The sequence below is a fragment of the Macrotis lagotis genome, chromosome 8 (assembly GCF_037893015.1).
Source record: "Macrotis lagotis isolate mMagLag1 chromosome 8, bilby.v1.9.chrom.fasta, whole genome shotgun sequence".
Taxonomy (NCBI): Eukaryota; Metazoa; Chordata; class Mammalia; order Peramelemorphia; family Peramelidae; genus Macrotis; species Macrotis lagotis.
In genome coordinates this window covers 100,075,531-100,098,391 of record NC_133665.1, presented here as the reverse complement: position 1 = coordinate 100,098,391, position 22,861 = coordinate 100,075,531, and the positions used below count along the sequence as shown (strand labels likewise).

The 22,861-nt window shown below is 41.4% G+C and overlaps 1 protein-coding gene across 6 annotated transcripts in view; it reads left to right on the top strand.

Annotated features, from left to right (window-relative positions):
* Positions 1–22,861, top strand: part of NBEAL2 (neurobeachin like 2) — a 150,825-nt gene that overhangs the window by 81,643 nt on the left and 46,321 nt on the right. For 4 of the 6 annotated variants that reach the window (XM_074197751.1, XM_074197748.1, XM_074197747.1 and 1 more), the window contains exons 7-14: positions 4,407–4,492; positions 6,291–6,597; positions 8,598–8,704; positions 10,996–11,082; positions 13,722–13,805; positions 16,505–16,603; positions 20,356–20,969; positions 21,802–21,934. In XM_074197751.1, the coding sequence (XP_074053852.1) occupies positions 4,407–4,492; positions 6,291–6,597; positions 8,598–8,704; positions 10,996–11,082; positions 13,722–13,805; positions 16,505–16,603; positions 20,356–20,969; positions 21,802–21,934 (1,517 nt within the window). The remainder of the gene's footprint in view (positions 1–4,406; positions 4,493–6,290; positions 6,598–8,597; positions 8,705–10,995; positions 11,083–13,721; positions 13,806–16,504; positions 16,604–20,355; positions 20,970–21,801; positions 21,935–22,861) is intronic. The other 2 variants (XM_074197750.1, XM_074197752.1) reach the window with 1 other exon arrangement.

Here is a 22,861-nt window from a genome sequence, read left to right as displayed (position 1 = left end):
GGTTGACATCTCTGGTTTCTCACACTCATTTTGCTTTGTCTGGATAAACTCAGAAAGATAACACCTGATGAATCCAAGTACCCACAGGCATGAAATTTGGGACTCCATGTGCAAGACTATCAAACTCTACCAGTTTCCTAAATTAAGGAAAAGAGAATAGTCTTGAAATAACTTGCTTGAATCAACTTGCTTTTTAAAGGGGAGCAAAAGAGAGAATATTCAATTTCAGTAAGGATAATAGTACTTTCAAACCTAGTTTCACAGGCCCTGAGAGTTTTCTCTCTATATAAATTAATATCAGAATTATTTTCATAAACATTTTCTGAACTGAATCAACAGGAAGAATTTATGAGGTGCCAGTTATCTTCTCAGTACTACCTTGACACACAAGAAAACAAAAAAAGAATAAACAGGAGTCAATCTTCAATAGATAAGTGGTCAAAAGATATGAACAGTTTTTTGAAAGAATTGCAAATTATAAATTGCATTGACATTTGGAAACTTGCTCCAAGTCAATAGTAATAAGAGAAATGCAAATTAAAACAATTCTTAGTTTTCATTCTCACCCTGAAAACTGACCAAGAAAACAAAAATGAGGACAGTCAGTGTTGGAGTTGTGGTTAGCAAGGAACATTTGTACACTGTTGGTAAAACAGTGAATTGATCCATTCATTTTGATTATATGGAATTAGGCAAAAATATGGCATCACTATTCATACTTTTGACACAATAAATCCTTCTGTTAAGACACATACCCTAAGAAATTCAAAGACAGCAACAAAAGATAAGCAGCAGGGCTCTGTGCTAATAATAACAACAAACTGGAAACAAAGTGGGTGCCTACTGGATGGGGCAAAAAGAAGCTGGTATATAAATGTAATAATTACTGCGACAATAGAAGGGAGAAAAATCATAAGAAGGAACCTTAGTTGTGAGTGACTGGGAAAAGGAAAAAAAATGGTCTTAGGAACAGATCCAGGAACATACTTTTATGTTCCCTTTGATGGAAGCAGAGGGCTGGGGATCAAGGTGGGGAGTGGAAACATATTAATGGAGAATGTTGTGAAATATGATTATCAGGTAGTTTTGTTTAATTGTTTTTTCTTTGTTACAATGAAGGATTCTATAGAATAGAGGACAGGACAGTGGTATAGACCTAGAAATAACTGATGTAAAAATAACAGGCATCAATAAAACACTTTTCAAAAGTCAAAAAAAAGAAGCCTGGAGTATTAAAGTATTAAAAAAATTTTTTAAAAGCTGGGAGTATTGTGAGACCATCTAGGTGGAGCTGTTCCTATGGCAGATGATGGAATGGAGCTTGTGAGAGAGATTCAAGAGTAGAGAGACAGATTTAGGCAGAGTTTGCCTCCCAGGTCTTGGGAAGGGCTAAGGAAATATGAGATGGGAAAGATTTTTGTATTAGTTGAAAAGAACTCTTGTAGAACCTTAGGCTGGGAGCCAGGACCCCCAGCTTCTTTTCTAAACTTCTCAGTCTAATAAAATTCTATTTGGCATGTATATTTTAGATACTTACTGTGTACACATCCCTATTCTCTTCTGTGTCTTCATCTTACTCATTTACTTTGTTTGTCTTAGCCTTGATGTAACTTCTCAGACTGGAAAGGAACATCAGGATGTTTGAGAGGGGAGGTTCCTTGAGAGAGAAAGGAGAGATTCCTCAAAAGAGAGAGGGGAGATTCCAGTTATATGAGAGGACAGCTGCTAAGTCAGCATTTGCTGGAGGGTCGGGACTTCCCCACCAATTTCCCCTGCGAATCACTGGTTCAGTGGTCTCAGCAAGGGGGAGTAAAAAGGGGGTAGGGAACTTTGCCAAGGGAAAGAAACTGAAAGGAGCTGATTCCCCTTCCCTCTCCCCTCCCTCAGTGAATCAGAAAAAACAGATACACATGTAGAGTGAGGAGAGGGACATGACCATATGCAACTGAATGGGAGGAATTGCATTTTTGTCATACCTAGGAGAAAGAGAGACTCTATGGGTGTGACAGGAAATTCTATGATTTCTCATATCCACTTTTCTTCATGCATCTTTGCCTAACTATCTGAGTTAATATTTGTTTATGTGTGTGTATGGGTGGTGATGCATTTATATAGGAATAGTATGTTTAAAGGTATAAGTGATATTAGAGGCCATTTAGTGTAACCTTCTCATTTTACAGATAAGGAAACTGAGTCCCAGAGAAGTTAAGATCCCATAGCTAGGGGCAGCTAGGTGGTGTAGTGGATAAAGCACTGGCCCTGGAGTCAGGAGGACCTGAGTTCAAATCCGGCCTCAGACACTTAATAATTACCTAGCTGTGTGGCCTTGGGCAAGCCACTTAACCCCATTTGCCTTGCAAAAAAAAACCTAAAAAAAATTTTTTTTAAAAGATCCCATAGCTAATATGTAGCAGAACTGAGATTTGATACCTGGTCCCATGACTCCAAAGCCAGTGTTGCTTTTCCTCTATGCCATCTTTCCAATGGTTCTGGTCATCTTTGTGTCTGTATACTCATATATCTTTCCTAGTTTTTTCCTGTGATCTTCAGTTTTTCCTCAGTTTTCCTATAACACACACACACACACACACACACACACACACACACACACACACACATCCTGTTTGTTTCTTTTGGACTTTGTATGTGTCCTCAAGCCTGAACATCTTTGTACACATATGCACACACATGTACTTCTGTTATATTCTTGCTCTTAAGATTGTGTCTCTGGACCATGTATGATGTTCGTGTGTGTGTGTGTGTGTGTGTGAGAGAGAGAGAGAGAGAGAGAGAGAGAAGATGTCCTGAGAGCCACAGTTCAAGAAGAACACTGATAAGGTAGAGATGGGCAAACTAAAATGGTGAAGTATTTTGTGACCATGTCACACGAGGACTATCAAAAAGGAATGGGGAAGTTTAGTCTGGAGAACATCTTTGGGGTGAACCCAATAGTTATCTTCAAGTATATGAAGGACTACCTCGTAAAAAAGAGACCAGAGGACAAAATGGGGAGCATTAGGTGAAGGGAGCTTTCAAAGATGTAAATAAATATAGGTGTGATGACAAGAAAACCCTAATAATTATTAGAGCTGTCCAGGAAGGCATGGTCACCTCAAGAAGTGGCAAATTTCTTTTTTTGTTTCTTTTTTTTTTGAGTGGCAAATTTCTTTCTTCATTATTGGCTATCAAGAAAAGGCCAGATGATGGATTAATGGGAAGATTTCTTTGGGAAATAGACTGATGAAGAGGGTGACTCAAATTCTCTCATTCTAAATTTCTTTTTCAACTTGAAGTTGTGATTCTGAGGCACATCTTGGTTTGTTGTTGTTGTTGTTTTCCAGTTCTCTTTGCTAAGGTTATGGAACAGGGAGAGCAAAAATACTTATTTGTTTTGTAGGGGCAGCAAGGTGGCATGGTGGATAGAGCACCGGCCCTGGAGTCAGGAGGACCTGAGTTCAAATGCGGTCTCAGACACATAATAATTGCCTAGCTGTGTGACCTTGGGCAAGTCACTTAACCCACTGCCTTGCAAAAAAGAAAAAGAAGAGAAAAACTAAAGAATAATTGGGAGCTGGGCCCCTTTCTTACCCAACCCTCAGGTTTTTCTTTATTGCCTATAGCTATATTCAGTCCTCAGGATATGAATAGTGACACCAAACAAGTAACGTGAGCCTGTAGTAGGCACTTAATAATGTCTGTTGATTTGAATTAGAGGGAAAAGTCCCTAAAAGTCCTGCAGGTAGCTGTTTCATGTAGAGAAAAACTGGGGTCTTCAGAGAAAGGGGAGTGGGAAAGCCCCCAGCATCCCCAACAGATGGCTGGAGACAGAATATGAAGGAAATTTGCATTTAAGACTTAGCTCTGAGTGAGACTGAGGCCAATTGCTGTGTATCTCCATTTCCTTTCAAAAGGCAGGGGGAGAACCAAGAGATGTCTCAGGGTACCATGGGGGCTTGGAGGGGCCCTCTTCTACCTAGGGATTTAAGAAGAAGCTGGGAGATATGTCCCTTCCCATTTGTCTCGCTATACTGCCTGGTGTCCCCTACCAGACTCAGGGCTCCTAAAGGAAAGAGTTTATCTTCTCCACCAGACTTGGGGGAGGAGAAATGGGGAAAATCTTGCTCTATTTGAGTTCTTTTTTCTTTTTTTTTAAGAGGGGAGGTATTATTATTATTATTATTATTATTATTATTATTATTATTATTATTATTATTATTATTATTCCCTGAGTCTGCTGGTGATATGGTCCCTGGGAGATACAACCAATTAGAAAGGCAGAGACATTTATCTGCATACAAGAAGAAAGACTTTGTTTGTCTCTTTAATGTACCTGAGGTATTTCTGACTTCGGTCTCAGTCCCTTGCTGCCTGAATCTGACTCTTTCTTTTCTCTTTCCTCTTCATAGAGAGCCTTCAGGATGTTAATCTTCTTCCCCCGATCCTGCAGCTTCGATTCATCCATCTCTTTGGAGCCATCATCACAGGAGGAAAGGTGGGACGGGATGGGGTTGGAGTGGACGAGAGAATGACTCTTGGTCAAGGGAGGAAGAGTTAGGAGTTGAACTGTGCTGGGGAATCTGTTTCAGCACATCTCAGGGAGCCAGAAGGATTTTATTTTATTTATTTATTTTTTATGGCCTTGTGGTTGAGGCTTCTCTCCAGGGATATGGGCTTTGAAGGCTGTCTATAAGGCAGCATTGGGCTGGCTTCTAAGTCTATAATTGCCACTGGTATTATATCTTTAGACATGTCATTTATCCTCTCTTCATCTGTTTCTTTCTCAGTAAAATGAGCAGATTGAATGACAGGATCTCCAAGGTGCCTAACAGTTTTATCATTTTTGTGTTCCAAGATCTGAGTTCTGGCATTTTATGTTTAAAGTCATCTCTGGTCTCTGACATTCTACATTCTAAGTTTCCTTCTAGCTCTGACCTTCTGTGTTCAAAGCTCCCTTTCAAAACTGACATTCTGTATTCCTTATTCTAAGTTTCTAAGTGCCTAATTAGTTCATAGTAAGCCCTAAAAATGCTCCTTTCTTCCTTTCTTTCCTTCCTGTGTTCTAAGGTTCTTCCCAACTCTGAAAAGTCTTAGTTCTGAGGTCTCCTCTACTCTGGTATTCTGTGTTTCAGGGTCCTCCCCACATATGATATTCTGTGTTCTAAGATCTCTTTCAATGCTAGCATTCTCACAGTTCTGTCATTCTGTGTTCTAAGGTCCCTTCCAGCTTTGGCAGTCTATAATTTCAGCACTTGTGATCCAGTATTTTGGCATGGGTTAAGGTTCTGATGGTAGGAGGTCACTGCCTCTCCCCTTCCAGAAGTTTCTAAAGGAGACCATGAGGAGCCCTCAGCTATGCTCCTTAAATTCTGGACAATAGGTCTCAAACACTCCTTTAAAATACAGGAGAGAAGATTTGAGGACCAGTCCTAGGTCACCTTCTTTCCCTAGTATGTATACCCTAAGATGGGTAGATCTTGCCCCTCATAGAAGAGGTCTAGAATAGGGTGAGTACCAAGATCCAGAGACTTTGGGGAAATCCCTGAAAGATTTTTCAGGATATTTACACTATCTGTAAACAGAATCCTAATATAATTAGTAACTAGTACTTTTTTTTTTTTTAACATTTTCTGGTTTACAAAGTGCTTTGCATATGTTATTTCATTTGAACTCACAACAACTTTGTGCTGGTTTTTTCCCTGATTACAGATGAGGAAACTGAGGTTGAGAGTAGTTAAGTTATCCTAGTTTAAGGGTCTCAGGGAGCTAAGACATCTCTTTCTAGTCAAAACCAATCTTGGATCTAATCATTGTTGAAGATTGATTTTCATTCTTCTGCTTTGCTTAAATGGGGGTACAACTGTGGGGGGGGCCCTGGAGGTGATCTTAAGTAGCCCTTCATAGTGTGGTGAACATGGGATTTAGAATTAGTGTATCTTGTCTTGAATCCTTATTCTGACCTGCATGTAAATTTCTCTGGTCTTCATTTTCTTTGCCCGTAAAATGAGAGGTCCAAAGTTAGGAAATCTTAGAATAAATGATCTTTGTTCCATGGAGCTCTAAATTCTATAAATCCTACCTTCTATCCTGTACCTGTCCCAAAAGAGAAGAGGGAGGGATGTGAGATCTCTCTGAGAGGGGAATAGAATAGAATAGTTGAAGGGAGGAATGGAAGACATTCTTCTCTACTTCCTGGAGCTCCCAACCTTGGAGCCCTCTATGTTCAGTAGATGATTGGGAGGCAGGTACATTCTGAGTCCTGGGTCTGACACCCTCTCTGTGCTCCTTTACAGGAGAATGCACTGGCTGCCGTTACTCCAGCATCTGTGGAGGGACTGCTAGGTGTGCTTCGCAGCTGGGGTGGCCCATCCCAGGACCCCCAACTCCTGCGACTGGCCCTTCAGGGACTCGTGGGGGCTGTTCACCTCCTACATGCCAGTGGTGCCTCTCAACGGGGCCCAGAACTCCGGGCCCTTCTGGAAGGTTATTTCCGAGTCCTCAACACAGATCGACCCCCAGCCACAACACAGACCAATAGTCCCAGTCCCAGCCCTACTGGTGGAGAAGAAGGCCTTATCATGCTCCGGGTCAGCATGCTTGGTATGTAAAATCTCCTTTAAGGGAAGGGATCTGGGGAGGGAAATACCTGACCCTCATGCCTAAGGGTCAGGTTTCCTGAATGGCACAGTATTAAGGCAAGGGGAACAGTGAGATCAGATTTGCCATAGGCTCAGTGAGCCAGCCATAGTCCCCTGGACTGCTTCTCCCCTATCTAACTTGATCCCTAGGTACTAAAGCTCAGAAAGGTTAGGCTACTTGTCCATGGCCACTATGAGTTAATCTTTAGATTTTTTTTTTTAGACTTTTGAAGGCAATGGGGTTAAGTGGCTTGCCCAAGGCCGCACAGCTAGGTAATTATTAAGTGTCTGAGGTTGGATTTGAATCCAGGTACTCCTGACTCCAAGGCCAGTGGTCTATCCACTGCACCACCTAGCCGCCCCTATGAGTTAATCTTTGAGCTGGGTCTTGGATCTACATCTTCATGCTCATTGTCATTTCTATTTCCTTGACTCTTTTGGAATCGCAAATTTTCCATAGAATCTCAGAATTGGGAGGGATGCCAGAGGACATCTAGACCAACTCGTATCTGAGCAGAAATCTGCTTTACAATATCCCTAAGAAGTAGTCATTTCACATATATTTGAAGACCTCCAGTGAATAAGAGCAACTCTACTTCTTAGAGCAACCCCAATCACTTTTGGACAGTTCTAAATGTTAGTAAGCTTTTTTAAAAAAAAAAATTTAATTACACTTTTCTTTATATTGAGGCAAAATCTATCTCCCTAAAACTGATGTCCAACCATATCTTTCTCTTTCTGTATTTATAGTTTTTTTTAAATCCAGGTATAGGACTTAGTATTCACCTTATGAAAATTCATCTTAATAGATTCTAGTTTGATGAGATCTTTTTGTCTAGTCTTTTTTAAAACATATTTTTCTTATTTATTTAAGGCAATGGGGTTAAGTGACTTGCCCAAGGTCACACAACTAGGCAATTATTAAGTGTCTGAGGCCAGATGATGAGATCATTTTTGGATTCTGATTAGCATCTTTCCTTCACTTATCTGGAAGTTTAGAGGGTAGTTTACTTATTTGATCTTCCAGAGGCAGAGGAGGTAGAGAGAAGGGAGAGTTGATTCCAGATCAATAAGAGAAAAAATAGTCTAGATTAGGGATTTTTAAAAGAGGCATTTTTGAAAAGTTGGGTTTTTATATTTGAATACTTAAATGACTTCATTAGTATGAATCTTCTTTCCTCTACTAACACAAGACCTTACCCCAGATTTATTCATGAATTTCTGGGGCCAAAAAATTCATTCTCCCCTAATCACCAGTCTTCTGATGATGATCTCCTTACTTTGCTAGTATAGCCTTAGATGACAAATACACTGTTCCTTGACCCTATTATACACTACATTATTAGAAGGTTTTTCTTTCAACTCTCAATTTGCCTCTTTGCAGCTTCTAGTTTTGCCTTTTGGGCCTGAACAAATGTAATCAATCATTGGTCCATATTCTAGCCCTTCAAGTACTTGATACTAGCTATCATTTCCCCTTAAATTTTCTCCAGGCTGAAAACCTCCAGTCTTTATACAGTCAACTTAAGGCTCTTCCCCATCCCAGGTTGGGCCCCTGAACTCTCTCCAACTTAAGAATGTGCTTCTTAAAATAGGGTGACCAGAATGGAACATAGATCTGATCTGACTAGGGCAGATGAGAACAGAATTATTCACCTCTTTAGTTTTGATTACTATTCATGTCTTAACAAAACCCAACATTGCAACGACTTCCTTAAATACGATGACACCCTGTTGAGTCATATTGAATTTGTTGGCCACTGAACCCTTCTGATCTTTTTCAGATAAACTGCTTTATAACCACACCTTTACTATCTTATACTTGTGAAGTTGATTTTTTGAACCCTGGTATAAGAGTTTGTTTTGCTTTATTTGAATTACATTTTATATTGAGCCCAGTATTCTTGACGATAAGATTTCTTTTTTTGAATCCTGACTATGTTATCTTATCTTCCTTTCCAGATGCCATTCCAGAGATGTTGAACTGTGCTGACCGCCCTGTCCTCCAAGCTGTCTTCCTTAGCAACAACTGCTTTGAACATATCACGCGCCTCATTCAGAACAGCAAGGTAGGGGTTGGACTTGGATGGTCAGTGGCAGGACTCAGCCCAGGCAGTAGAGATCCATGCCTTCTGCTTGAGGCTTTCCCAAAGGTCCTACCATTAGCCCCACCTGTGATATCCCTGGAGGATCATGGCAGGTGGCGGGAGCTCTCTTGCTAGAGGACTCTGGGAGTGGGCACCATCATGTGAGATGGTCAAACCCCTGGTCTGCCTCAAGGCAAGGGGCTGATCTTAGTGACTTCACTGGGTTTAGGAACTGTGGTGGGTTCAACAACTGGGAATTCCCTGCCTAATTCCTGGAAGCTTCTTTCTCTTGGAAGCACCCTTGGATGGGGAGCCAACTGTGCCTTCTTCCTTCTCCTCTCGTCCCTTCCTTTCCATGCTGTACTTTCTCCTTCTATTGCAGTTTTGTAGGTGGGAATAGGGATAGACATATAGACGTCCCGACTGGTTCCTGACTAGCCCCCTGGGAGTCAGGGGTAGTAGAGATGTATTACCTTTTCCCATCTCTTCCTCTAGCCTTCTCTCCTAGCCTTCTTCCTTTCCTTTCTTCTCTCTTGGATCTTGAGTTTGAATCCCAGTTCTACCAATAACTTTCCAGTGGAGGACAAGCAAGACATTCTACTTCATGTTTGTTGAGTGATTACTATGTATAATGCATTGTAAAGCATTATATGTTAATTCTAGAGATTCAAAGGGAAAAATGAAAACAATCCACACACACACACACACACACACACACACACACACACACACACACACACACACCACCCCACACACACACAGCCTGGGATCTTCAGCATTTAGTCCCTTTTAGTGAGTTGAAGTATATTATAAAGGTGAACATCCTCTCTCTGGATTCCAAGATCTCCTCATCCTGCCCCTTGTTAACCTAGCCAGTTTTGAACCTTTGAGGTTTTATCTGTCATGCCCCTTCCCATTGGTCCTTAGAAATCTCCATGCTGCTGGCTCCCGTCCTTATCCTCTTCTATTAAATGCTAACTTTGCGGGGAAATTTTTCCATTTCCATTCTCACAATATACTCCTGGGATCATGGGGCAGAATCTCGGAGCCAGAACTGCACCAGAAATGGCGTCAAAGTTGTCTTGGAAAGTCCTTGTCACAGTACAGTATCACAGTACCAGCCTCATCTGGTATGGGAAGTGATTCCTTGACACACTGGAGTTGTACCAGCCCCTGCCACAGGGATGCCAGATACCTGGAGAAAGGTCACTGTATTTCTCTACCCTCTCCCCCTCTTCCTAGCATTGTCTCCCCCCACCCCCAGGAGAAAAGAAGCATCAGGGGAGTGGCTTCCTTTGAAACCCAGACAATGGAATGATGACTTGTTCATGACCCACATGTTTATCTGGGTCTTGTTTTTACTCTGTAAGCAGCTAAAACTACCAAAAGGTGTCAAGTTTGAAGTTTGTCCTAATTAAATCTACCAGTTCTTCTTCTGTCTTAAATACACCTGGTCAGGCCCCCCCGATTGCAGCTGCTGAGTTAGGGCTGGCTAGCTTGCATGTCTCCCCATGCTTCATTGCCTTCAGGCTGAACCTCAACTACTTTAAGCTATACTAGAGGTGACAGCCTTTATGGCTGAGCTAACAGCTTAAAGGCAAATCAACCACAACAAATATTTTTTTCCAAATAATTGGCTGTTGTTATTTTGTTTTTACATGACTTTCATCTCTCATATAGCCTTCCCTTCACCCTCTCCTTCCAGAAAGTCAACCTCTATAACAAAAAATAAAAAAAGAGAGAACAAAAAGTTCAGCAAAATTAACCAAGATGTCAAAATAGTTGAATTTCATATGCAGTTCTAGCCTTCCCCCTTTGTAGAGAAGAGAGTAAGGTAACCTTTTCATATCCCTCCTTTGGGGCCATTATAAATCCAATGGGGTCAATATAATTCTGCAATATTCTGTTTTGGTTGTTTGTTTGCAACAAATATTAATTAAGCACATACTAGTTATAAGGTACTAAGCTTACCACTGGAAATACAAAGATGAAATACAACAGTCTCTGCCCTCAAGAAATTACATTTTCTTAGAAGAATACCACACACACCACACAAGAATAAGTATGATGCATAGTAGATATCAAATGGGGCCAAAGAGACATATTCTAGGAAAATTTGATGAGGGAAAAAATATTGACAACTGGGTTTCTTGCTATAACCCATTTTCTATCTGTCTCCTTTTTCTGCCTTACCTTCTTCTCCCCATCCCCAACCCTGCTTTCTTCCTCCTCCTCCTCCTCTTTTCATATTGGCCTCTTGCTCCTCCCGCTAGCTCTACCTGCGGGCTAGAAGCCCGGTGGCCCTGGAGGGGGGCAACGATCTCGCCACTCAGTTACTGACCGAGCTCGATATTCAGAAGGTACCGCTTATTGTGCTGCTTTGGGCTTCCTGGGATAGCTTCCAGGCCAAGGGGAGATGCCAGCACCATTCCCCCATCTCCAAATCCTGTGCCCCCATCCCTTGCTGGTCAAGCAAAGAGGGCTACATGTTGGTCCTCTTTGTCAGGAATTTGGTGTGAAGGTTGGGTTTGAAACCCTCATCAGTCTGTTCCCAGAAGCTTAGGAAAATACAAATAGAAACATAAAAGATAAAGATAGCAAAGGAAAAATGATGTGAAATAAGGGATAGAAATAGGAGAGAGTCAGTTTATGGAGGGCTTTAGACTCTAAGACTAAGGAAGTTGAATCTTATGCCAGATCACATAGGAAGTCATATTCTACAGGAAAGCTGCTGTGTAGAGCATGTGTATTCTAGGTCAATGGAATGAAATTCCTGCCAGTGAAATCACAGATCCCTTGAAGTAGAAGAGTTCTTTGTCCTCAGTATCGTTTTAATCCTGCCCTTATTTCTCAACTTCACGGGGCACCTTTGGTTCTGTCAGGATACTTTATCCCATTGTCTGCTCAAGGTGTTTTGTCACCACAAATTCATCATACTACTTTCTGGATCCCTGGTAAACTGGGAGTGATGTTCTATTTAAGACCAGCCTCTAGCATTTTCTAGCTTATGTGACTTTGTCACATAAGTCATTTCACCTTTGTCCCATAGTTTCCCTATTTATATATAAAATAGAGATAATGCTTGTGCTAGCAGCCTTATAGTGTCCTCTAAAAGTGAGCTCTCATTATTAGGGAGAAATGAGAGAACCTAAATCTTCATACACACTTTCTATTGCTGTCTTCCTTCGATGATAAGTATAGTCTTGTGGTCAACAAATTGAGTGCCAGCCCCACTGGGGCTGAGGATACTTCAGATCAGAATGTTAACAGGAAAGGACAGGATGAAGCAGGACAGGATGAAGCAGCCCCAAATTAAGAGTGGTAGGTCACAATTAAAACTCAAGGTAAAGTCCTTAACCCCTCCCAATGTAAGATTTTTTTTTCATGGTCCCTGGGGTGGGAAATTACTGGTGCTGGCATCCCCATTGTGGGTCTGGTGGTGGCTGATGGTGTGTCCTAGCCATGCATGGTGATGAATGAAACTGGTTTTCCTTCCAGATTCCCTGATCCTCTCTCTGCCTGATTTTTTCCCCTGATAACCTTCTTTCATATCCCCCAACTCCAATTATGTTTTAACTCCAATGCCAAGTCATATATCTTAGGAACTGGCTGCTGGGGTTAAAAGCAAATTTTTCCTTATATTGAGCCAAAATTTGCCTCACTGTAGCTCCTCCGTTTTGCTCCAAGTTCTTTGCTCTGGGACCAAATAGAACTGATCAATCTGCTTGGCAAGCTGCTCGACCCCTTGCTACTGCCTTCTCCTTTTCCTGGTGCTCAGGAGAAAAATACCTTTGTCTGAGAGATAGAAGCCTTTTGCCATCAGAGAAGACACTGGCTTGGGGGGGGGGGCTTATGAGTGGCCATAAACTAAATTCAAATGTAGCTCTGTCATTTAATACAGTTTGATATTGAGCAAGTCACTTCTCCTTTCTGAATCTTAATTTCCTCTTCTGTAAAGTGAGGGGGCTAGTTTTTGAGTTTTTTAAAAGGTCTCTTTATCTCCAAATTCCTGTGAATCTGGGAGAGTTTAGATCCCTTTGGATTCTGAGATATCCTTATCCTCAGAGAAGAAGGGAATAGATGAACTCATAATTAAATTAGTTTATAGTATTTGAACTCTCAATTGGGCTCTTCTCCCATAGCAAGGCAACTTCTAAGAAGTTTCCCAAGATTGGTTGAGGTAACAATAATGAGAACTCCACACTTCTCACCAAATTTGGTATCTATCTCCGTCTTCCCCTACCTCCCCGTTCCTGCTTGCTTTGAATTGGTGTTGGGAACCTACGAATCTATTCACATGCTTCCTTGATTGTAGATAAGATCAATAGACATTGGTGAGGAGGGAGAATAGTGGAGGGGAGGGTATTGAAGGAGAAGTCAAAAGTCCAGGGAAATGGGGACCAAATAGAAGTCTTGGGGTATAGAGATAGGTGAAGTCCTTTCTGGATCAAAGGTTTGGTTGATTCAGGAAATGAGTCTCTACTCTCCTACTCACTCAACCAGCAAGTTCCAACCTCCTCATGTTCCCCTGGTTCTTCTTTGCCTGTGTATTGTGAATCCTGGTGGCAATTGGTACTGAGCAAGAATTCCAAGATTACTATTTTGGCCATCTGATCCTGTCTCTCAATTTCAATCCAATGATTGCTCCTGGCTTCAACAAACAAAGTTCTCTGGGTCATGGCTGCCCCATCACATGGATACCAGACCTCTTCAGTCAGCAGGGAGCAAAACAATGCTTTGGCTCCACAGAGGACCTGGAACTGGCTGATGATCTGAGATGACCAGGATAGACTGAGGAGAGAGGACATTGGACCTTCCCCCAGGGAAAGAGTTCTCAGAATGGAATACCTTTAGGGGAACTCTCATCTCCTTCTATTCCATAACCTCCCAATCCCCCTCAGACTGTAGACCCTGAGGACTGAGAGACTGGATAAGGAGAGAGCAGAGAACTATGTGAACTCAGTCCTTTACATCTTCATTCCTTCTCCTTCCCCTGAAGGTAATGGACAAAGACACTGATGCCATTGCCGTCCATGCTGTCAGAGTACTTACTTCCATCATGAGCAACTCTCCATCTGCCAAGGTAGGGTCCTGTTGGACAAGGGAGGAATGGGAGACATCTTAGGGTGCTTCCTTGGAAGGCAGGATGGCAGCAGTGGTCTACAGCAGCATGGTGAAGAGGTGGAACCCAGAGCAACAAGGAAGGACTGAGAGTACAGGATAGGAGAGAAATGTGAGATTGTACAGTCATGGAGGCAACTTAGCTTTGGGGCTTATATAGGAATAATTGATATCAATATCTTAAAGAAATCACCAGCATTTTCCTACTCTGAAGTTGTTCTGCTGTTCCTAAATAGAACTTTACTGTGACTATTAGGCTGATAGTGTTGACAGAAGGAAGAGAAATAGATGAGACTTCTTGATGTCGGAAAAGTACAATATAGTATTCTTTCTGGAGGTTCTTATGGCTTTTCTTATTTATTTTGTTTTGCTCATACCTTGAGGGTCTTTTATGCCAGTCTGTGTTGTATGCTACCTGAAATCTTGGGCATGGAGAATAGGGCAGTATTGATTCTGTCAAAAGAATAGTTGTATCTTTGAGCCCATCTCTATTCACTTAATGTCTCTGTGTCAAGAGAACATCTAAAAACAGATAAATTGGGGGATAGGAAGGGTGTAAACAGAACTAAAGATCTAGGGATGCATTCAGATTGTAGAGGTTAGAGCGTGTAATGGACAAGAAGACCAGATAATCAGTCAAGGTTAAAAAAGTCAGTTAAGTCTCAAAGGCCAACACAAACTGTGAGATTTTAATTCTTTAATTCTTCCTAAGAATTAAAGCTGGCCAAAAATGGAATGGCTTGCTCAAGAATTAGTTGTTTTGCCCTTTTTTTGAGGTCCTTAAATCTCAGAGATTGGGTAAATACTTAGCAGGTATGTTTTAGCAGGAATTCTTTCCTGTATGGGCTCAACTTGATAACCAAGTCCTTTTTTTTAATTGATATTTTATTTTATTTTTTCCAATTACATGTCATGGAAGTTTTTCAACCTTCATCCACATGCCTATACATATTTTAAAGTTAGACTATTTCCTTCCACCCTTCCTTCCCACCCTGCTCCCCTCAGTGGCAAACAGTCAGATGAACATTGTTTATACACATTTGTATTTAACATGTTTACAGATTAGTCATTTTTGGTAAGAGGAATTAGGTTTAAGGGAAAAGAAAGAAAACCATGAAATAAAAAACAAAAAGATAAGGGAAATTTTTAAAAAGTGAATGTAATGTTCATTCAGATTCTGTAGGGTTTTGTTTTGTTTTGTTTTTCTTCCTCTGGATGGGGATAACATTATCTATAGCTCATCTAGGGTTGTCCTAGCTCTCTGAATTGCTGAGAGAAGCTGTATCTATCAAGTTGAACAACTCACAATGTTGTTGTTAATGTGTACAATGTTCTTTTGATTCTGCTCCCTTTGCTCAGCATCAATTCATGTAATTCTTTCCATACTTTTCTATAGTTTGACAATTCATGGTTTCTTATAGAACAATAATACTCCAGATCATTTGTATACCATAACTTGTTCTACCATTCTCCAATTGATGAGCATTCCCTCAATTTCCAATCCTTTGCCACAACAAAAAGAACTGCTATGAATACTTTGGAGCTAGTGGGGCTTTTCCCATTTTTTTATCTTATTCTTTTTTTTAAAAAAAGTTAAATTTTTTTGGTTAATAAAAAATCTATATTTAATCTTCCACTTTACCATTTCATCATTGGCCAAAAAATATGTGTAACTGAGCAAAAACAAATTCCTGCATTGGCCATGCCCCCTTCCAAAAAAATTGTCTCCTTTTTATTTTCACCCAGAATGCATCACTCTTTGGTCAAGAGGTGAGTAGCATGCCTTATCATCAGCCCTCTGGAAGTATAGATAGATGGTCACTGCATTGATCAGATCAACTCTTAGATTCAATGATTCTGTAACCACGGCTTTTGAAGGACAAGATAAGATTTGGATACTGAGTATAGTAGAGGGCTAGACCTTCTGGTCAGTGAAAAATGACAAGTGTGAATTAGGAATAAGGTGGGGGATAGGGAGGATGACCAACCTAATAGAAGCAGAGGGCTTCCAAACTTGGACTGTAAACAGCAATAAGGAATAGTAGAAAGAACACTGGATGAAGTCAGGGAAAGAATTTGTATCCCAATCCCTGTATTTACCAGCTGTGTGTGATTTTCGTGAAGGTATTTCTACTTTAGGGTCTCAGTTTCTTTGTTTTCAAAATGGGGGTTACAATAGTCCCATCTTCTACCTCACCAGGCTGTGAGTAAAATTGCCTCAAAGCACTATGAGAATGAGAGCTACTATCAGTATTGTAATTATTATTACTCAATCAGTGTGATCCTGAATGGTCTTTCCTACTAGAGGTGATTTTAGAAATTTTTTTTAATGAATTTTTTTTTACAGTTAAGAAACATTTATTTTCTATCCTGCTCCTTTCCCATTCTAATTAAACAAAGAAAAGAGGAAAAAAACGTAACAAATACTTAAAGTCAAGCAAAATAAATTCCCATGTCAGCCAAGTCCAAATATATATATATATATATATGATGCTGCATCTTGAGTTTATCTCCTTTACCCATCTTGAGGTGGGTAGCATGCCTCACCTTTGGTCCTCTGGAATTAGGTTGATCATCGCATTGATCAAAATTCTCAAAGAGTTTGAAAGAGTTCTTTCAAAATTGCTTTCTTTTATAATATTGTACAAATTGCTCCTTCAGGAAGTGTTTAAGGAGAGAATCGGCTATTCCCACTTATATGAGGTTCTGAAGAGCCAAGGTCCTCCCACTAGAAGGCTTCTCCAGGAATTGCTCAACATGGTAAGAAGATGGGAGTAGGGGAAGGGCTTAGGGGAATGAAGTTTCTATTATAATTCATTTGGCTTAGTGGATATCAAAATACAAACTGGTCAAATTTGCAAATCTGTTTCTAAAGTTAATCTGAACTCTTGTCTTGTCCAATTTTTACTGGTCCCTGAATTCCACCTGTATCCTAAATGGGGCACACATGCAGAATTTTTACATGGTAGTGGTGGGTAGAGTGGTCACGTGTAATGGCTGGCATCCAAGTATGTGAATTATGTCTCTGGGTCTATGTATAGTGAGGAGAATTTGTTTCTTCTTTCAACTATCCATTCATTCATTTTTCTTTCATTAATTAATTCATTCAATCAATGTTTATTTAGCACCTCATATTCAACATTTTCCAAATGCTTTTTTGTTTGTTTTTTTAAGTTTTTGCAAGGCAAGGGGGTTAAGTGGCTTGCCCAAGGCCACAAGCTAGGTAATTATTAAATGTCTGAGGCCAGATTTGAACTTAGGTCCTTCTGACTCCTGGGCCAGTGCTGTATCCACTCTGCCACCTAGCTGCCCCCTCCCAAATGCTTTTAACAAATTAAAATTGCTTTAAGATTTTTTTATATACATATACATACATATATAATATAATACATATGTACATAATAGGAGAATTGAGACTGAAATCTGAGAATTCTAGTCTGATGCCATATAATATAATTTACTTTGTGACATAAGCAAATTAATTACCATCCCTGGGTCCCAGTTTCTTCATCTGGAAAATGGTAGGAGTCTGAATGGAGGATTCATTTAGATTTCAATGAGGCTGATTTTGTTTTCAGTATAGTTTAGTCAAACAAGAATTCAATTGGAATTCCAGAGACCTGGTTTGGAATCCTGACCCTGCTACCCTCTGCTTGTGTGACCTTATACAAGTCACTTTCTTCCTCCATCAAATTACAAGGTTGGACTTGATGACTTCCAAAGTTCCTTCAAAATCTTAATTAAGTCTCTGACCCTATTAATAAGAAAGTTTTACATGTCAATTAGCATCAGGCTAACTTGGTCTTTTGATTTGAAAGAATTTGGTTCTATGGTGAGATATTTCATGCTTCTCCTCTAGACTTTCTATTCATAGCTCTGCTAATCTTAGATTGATTGATTCATAGACCAACAGAGCTGAAAAACAACTTAGACTATACAACATCAGAGGGAGAAGGGATCTTATTCATTCATTTAAAAAACATACTGCATTCAGAGTCCTATATTAGAGGAGACAGAAAGCTTAGTTAAGACATAATCCCATCTTTGCGAAGTTTATAATCTAGTGGGAGGGGAGGCAAGAGACAAAAATGAATGTGATATGTAATAGTAAATAAGTGCATACAGATCATGTTATTATGTGGCATCCTTACCATCTGGGTGGAATCCAAGAACTTTTCCTGGAGAATTTGAATCCTACTTTAAGAACTGGAAAGAAGTCCAACTTAGCTGCTTTGGTTAAGGTCACCACTCTTCTGCCAACTACCCGGGTTTCTAACCCCATTACCATCCTTGACTGTTCTCACCACATCTCCATCCAAATCTTGTCATTTCTACCTTTATACCATTTCTCATCTCTCTCTCTCTCTCTCTCTCTCTCTCTCTCTTTCTCCTTCTTTCAAGTCACACAACCACCACCCACCCTCTGGCCTAGGCTGTTGAAAAATAGCCTTCTAAATTTGTTTCCTTGCTTCAAGAACCTCCCATTCTCAGCTAGCTCCCAGGATCATTTTCTTTAAACCCGGTCTATGTCAGGTCCCAACTAAATAAATTCAGAACCTTCCCCCAAACCTTCCATTACAACCTTATTACATCTTATTCCACTTCATATACATTTTGGTGTAGTTTTAATGGGGTTTTTTTCCCCCCTCAAAGAGTTCACAATTTAATAAATAAAGGCAAGAAATAAATATAAGCTGAGAAGAGGAAGGGAAAAAGGGTACCCAGTAAGGAGCATGATGAAGTCCATGGAATGCAACTTTATAGGAAATGATTTCCCCGGGGCTCCACTCATGGCTCCACCCTTTCCATTCAGAGGTAGGGAAAGGTTGCAGAGAAGTAAAGGTTTTACAATTTTTCCCCCAATCTTACTCCCCCCCCCCCCCCAGAGAGCAATCTTTCAGTCTTTACTTTATTTCCATGTTGTACATTGATCCAAATTGAGTGTGATGAGACAGAAATCATATCCTTAAGGAAGAAACAAAAAGTATAAGAGATAACAAGATCAGACAATAAAATGTCTGGGTTTTTTTTTTTTTTCTAAATTAAAGGGAATAGTCCTTGAACTTTGTTCAAACTCCACAGCTCTTTATCTGGATACAGATGGCACTCTCCTTTGCAGACAGCCCAAAATTGTCCCTGATTGTTGCACTGATGGAACGAGCAAGTCCATCAAGGTTGATCATCACTCCCATGTTGCTGTTAGGCTGTACAGTGTTTTTCTGGTTCTGCTCATCTTGCTCGGCAGCAGTTCATGCAAATCCTTCCAGGCTTCCCTGAAATCCTATCCCTCTTGGTTTCTAATAGAACAATAGTGTTCCATGATACATATACCACAGTTTGCTAAGCCATTCCCCAATTGAAGGACATTTACTAGATTTCCAGTTCTTTGCCACCACAACAGGGCTGCTATGAATATTTTTGTAAAAGTGATTCAACATCACTTTCTAGATTAATTTTTTTCTTATTTCCTCTAGCTATGAGTACCTCCTTACCTCATCTACCAAAAAATTTTTCTTGTATTGATTTGTTGTTATTATATTTAACAAATCAATACAAGATAATTTTTCTAACTCAATATGTACACACATCTCCTGGCTAAATTTTAAGCTTCCTACTTTTTTTTCCCCCTCTTTCCTCAGTGGTGAGCAGTAATGCCTAATAAATGATTATTGATTGATTAGTTGATTGATCTTTCTAAGACCTCAGGCAGCTTCACACAAGACTCATTGGCCTGGCACACAAGACTCATTCTCCCCTCCTCCTCACCCATCACCCCCACAATTGCATTTGTGGCTCAAGGGAAACACAATCAAGCTAGGCAAAAATCTCAAAACACATGATTTATATAGCTACTCAACTGTCTTCTTTCTCCTTTATTCCACAGTCTCCTCTCTTCCTCTTCTAATGCTATAAGATTCCCTAACCCTCTACAGGTTACCTTCCAAATATCAGACACACTTCTCTCTCTCTCCATTTGCGTACTAGTTGCATGTACCTTCAGAGAAGGTAGAGAGGCTGGTGCCTCCCTCAGGACTATTGCCACTGCCTTCTTCCTTCCCAGCTCAACCTCTCTGCTTATTCTACCATCTTCACAGTGCCCCCAAGCTCTTAATTTTGTGACTGATCTGACTTTAATCAGATTTCATTCCCTTTGCCTCTAAATGCTGGAAGAATTGTGACACTCTTTTATAATGTACAAATTCAAGTAAATTAAATTACCCCCCCCCTCCCATCCCTGTGCAGCTTAGCTGGCATAAGGATCTGAGGCAAAAATGTAAGAATCAGTGAATGTCAGTGCCGGAAAGGACCTCATTGATCATGGAGTCCAGCTTCTTCTTTCAATGGATGAGGATGCTAAAGCTCAGAGATATGAACTGCCCAAAATCCAATAGCTAATAAGTGGCAGAGGCAGGATTTGAGTCTGGATCTTTGAACTCTGGGGCCACAGTGTCTTTTTTACTCAATTGTTCTGAGATTAACATTTTTCTTTTATTCCCCCTTAACCCTGACAGGCTGTGGAGGGTGACCACAATGCCTGTCCACCCCTCCCCATTAGGAATGAGCAGCCTCTGTTGATTCTGGCCCAATGGCTTCCAATCCTGCCCTCCAGTGACCTCCAGGTGTACCTTTCAGAGAGGCTTCGCCTCTTGTGTGATGGGGGCCCTCTCAGCCGCACCACCTGTGTGAAAGCCGGCCTGGTGAGCTACCTGTTGGAAGCGCTGGGGACAGAGCCATCTCTGAAACGTCAGGCTGCAGAGCAGCTCCTAGAACTCCTGCAAGCCCTGGGGGGTGTCTCCTTGCGGCCAGCGGAGCTGAGATGCCTATTCCGCCTGCTCTGGACAGAGCCGGGCAAGGGTGCCCATCCCTACACTGCTGCTGTGATCCGGGCTCTTTCAGGAATGGCCCGTCAGAAGGGGCCAGAGCGTGCCCTGCGCTACTTTGACCTGACCCCCAGCATGGCAGGCATCATGGTGCCTTCTATTCAGCGGTGGCCAGGGGCTGCCTTCTCCTTCCATGCCTGGCTCTGCCTTCACCAAGAGCCACCCAGCCCCAGCCTCCAAAGGGGAGAATGCCCCATGTTCCACCCTGCTGGCCCCCCTCAGCTCAAGAGGAAGCAGCTCTACAGGTGAGGGGGGAATGGTGGTACGTGACTGGTGGGCAGTGATCTGTGCCCCATGAGAGGAGGAGGAGGAGGAGGAAAAAGTTAGGAGGAGGAGGGTGAGGAAGAATTGGAAGAGGAAGAGGAGGAAGGGGAAGGTGCTTTCAGGACTCAGAGCCAGACAAAGGGAATCTAGAGCCATATTGAATAGTAGGGAGTCTTGAGAAATTTTATAAAATGTTTACTAAGAGTTAGAGCTGGAAGATATCTCAGAGTCCCTTCTATAAAAGGGGACACAGAGTCCCAGAGAGAAAAAGTGACTTGCCCAAGGCCACATAATGAGGAATAAAGAGGCCTGCTTTTTTTGCCTCTAAATCTGGAGTTCTTTCTCCTCACACTGACAGTCGTGTTGACCGGAATTTGAGTCTCAAATGATACTTACTACAGGTGTGACTTTGAGTAAATCCCATTTACTCTCTGGGCCTCAATTTCTCCCTCTGGAAAATAAGAGGATTGGATGAAATGATCCCTATGGTCCCTTGCAACTCCAAATTCTATGATCCCTTGACAGGAACTGTGTTTTCTTTCATCTCTCTAGCTTCCCCAGTGCTAAACTACACTTAGGGAGGCTTATAATAAGTGTTGTTGAATTAGATTCAGGGTGGTAGATAGGGAGATATAATTATGTGCTTGGGTGGCTTGTGGGCTGGTGGATGGCAAGTGGGAGGGCATTGACACCGTTGCCTTGGATGAACCAAGGCCCCAAGGCACTGGTGTCCACAGGGGCCACCTCCCCTGCTTACTGTGTCTGGGAAGGGAAGCTGACAACAGCCCATGGTGGGGCCTGTCCCCGGCCCAGCTTTTTCACACCCAGTGGTACAGGTTTTGAGGCTTTCTTCACACCTGCCGGAATGCTGGTGGTAGCTGTGTGTACCAGGAAGGAGTATATGACAGTGTCATTGCCCGAGTTCCCCTTCAACGACTCTGCCTGGGTGAGCAGAAATGTTCTGGGAGGTGGGGAAGGGGGAGTTTATATCCTAGGCACTTCTACCCCAAACCTCACCTTCTCTTTGCCTCTTCCTTCCTGCCCTCTCTCTCTACCTTTCCCCAACCTGCTTCTGTAAGCAGTCTTGATTTAACAGAATACACTACTCCATGAAAATTGGGAATCTTAATGTGGGGGAGTGGAAAGAACCCCAGTCTTGAAGTCAGCATCCTTGGGTTTAGATTCTGATACTCACCAGCTTTGTGACCTTCAAAAGTCACCTTGTAAAGTCTGAACTTCTGTTTCCTCTTCTGCAAAACAGAGAGGAAAAACACTTAAAAAACTTTAAAGTACTATGTAAAAGAGATGTGTTGTCTATCGGTCATAGAATGTCAATGTTGAAGGGGACCTTAGAGACAAGGTCATTGCACTTGAAGTTATGGCTCTCCATTTACCCAGTGGAATGTAACCTCATTGACAGCAGGGCTATGAAGGTAGCTAGGACACAGTGGATAGAGCACCAACCCTGAAGTCAGTTGAGTTCAAATTTGATGTCTATATGACCCTGGGCAAGTCACTTGACCTCATTGCTGAGAGAGAGAGAGAGCGAGCAGGGCTGTGTTCTGTTTTGTCTCTGTGTGTCCCAGTGCCTAGCACTCCTGCCTAGCAAACAGTAGGTGCTTAATAATTGCTTGAATTGAATTGAGTTGCATTTACTGCCTACATAGGTTATTTTTAATATTTCTGGGCTTCAACTTCTTCTTTGTTAGATGAAAGTATGAAGCTAGTTAATTGCCATGACCCTTTCCAGCTCTAAACTTGACAGCAATTTAATCCAAGCTTGCCGTTTTGTAAATAAATCACAGGAAGGAAAAGATGCAAGGTCATTCAGGACTAGGTTCCAGGTTTATTGATTGTTGAACTAGTGATCTTT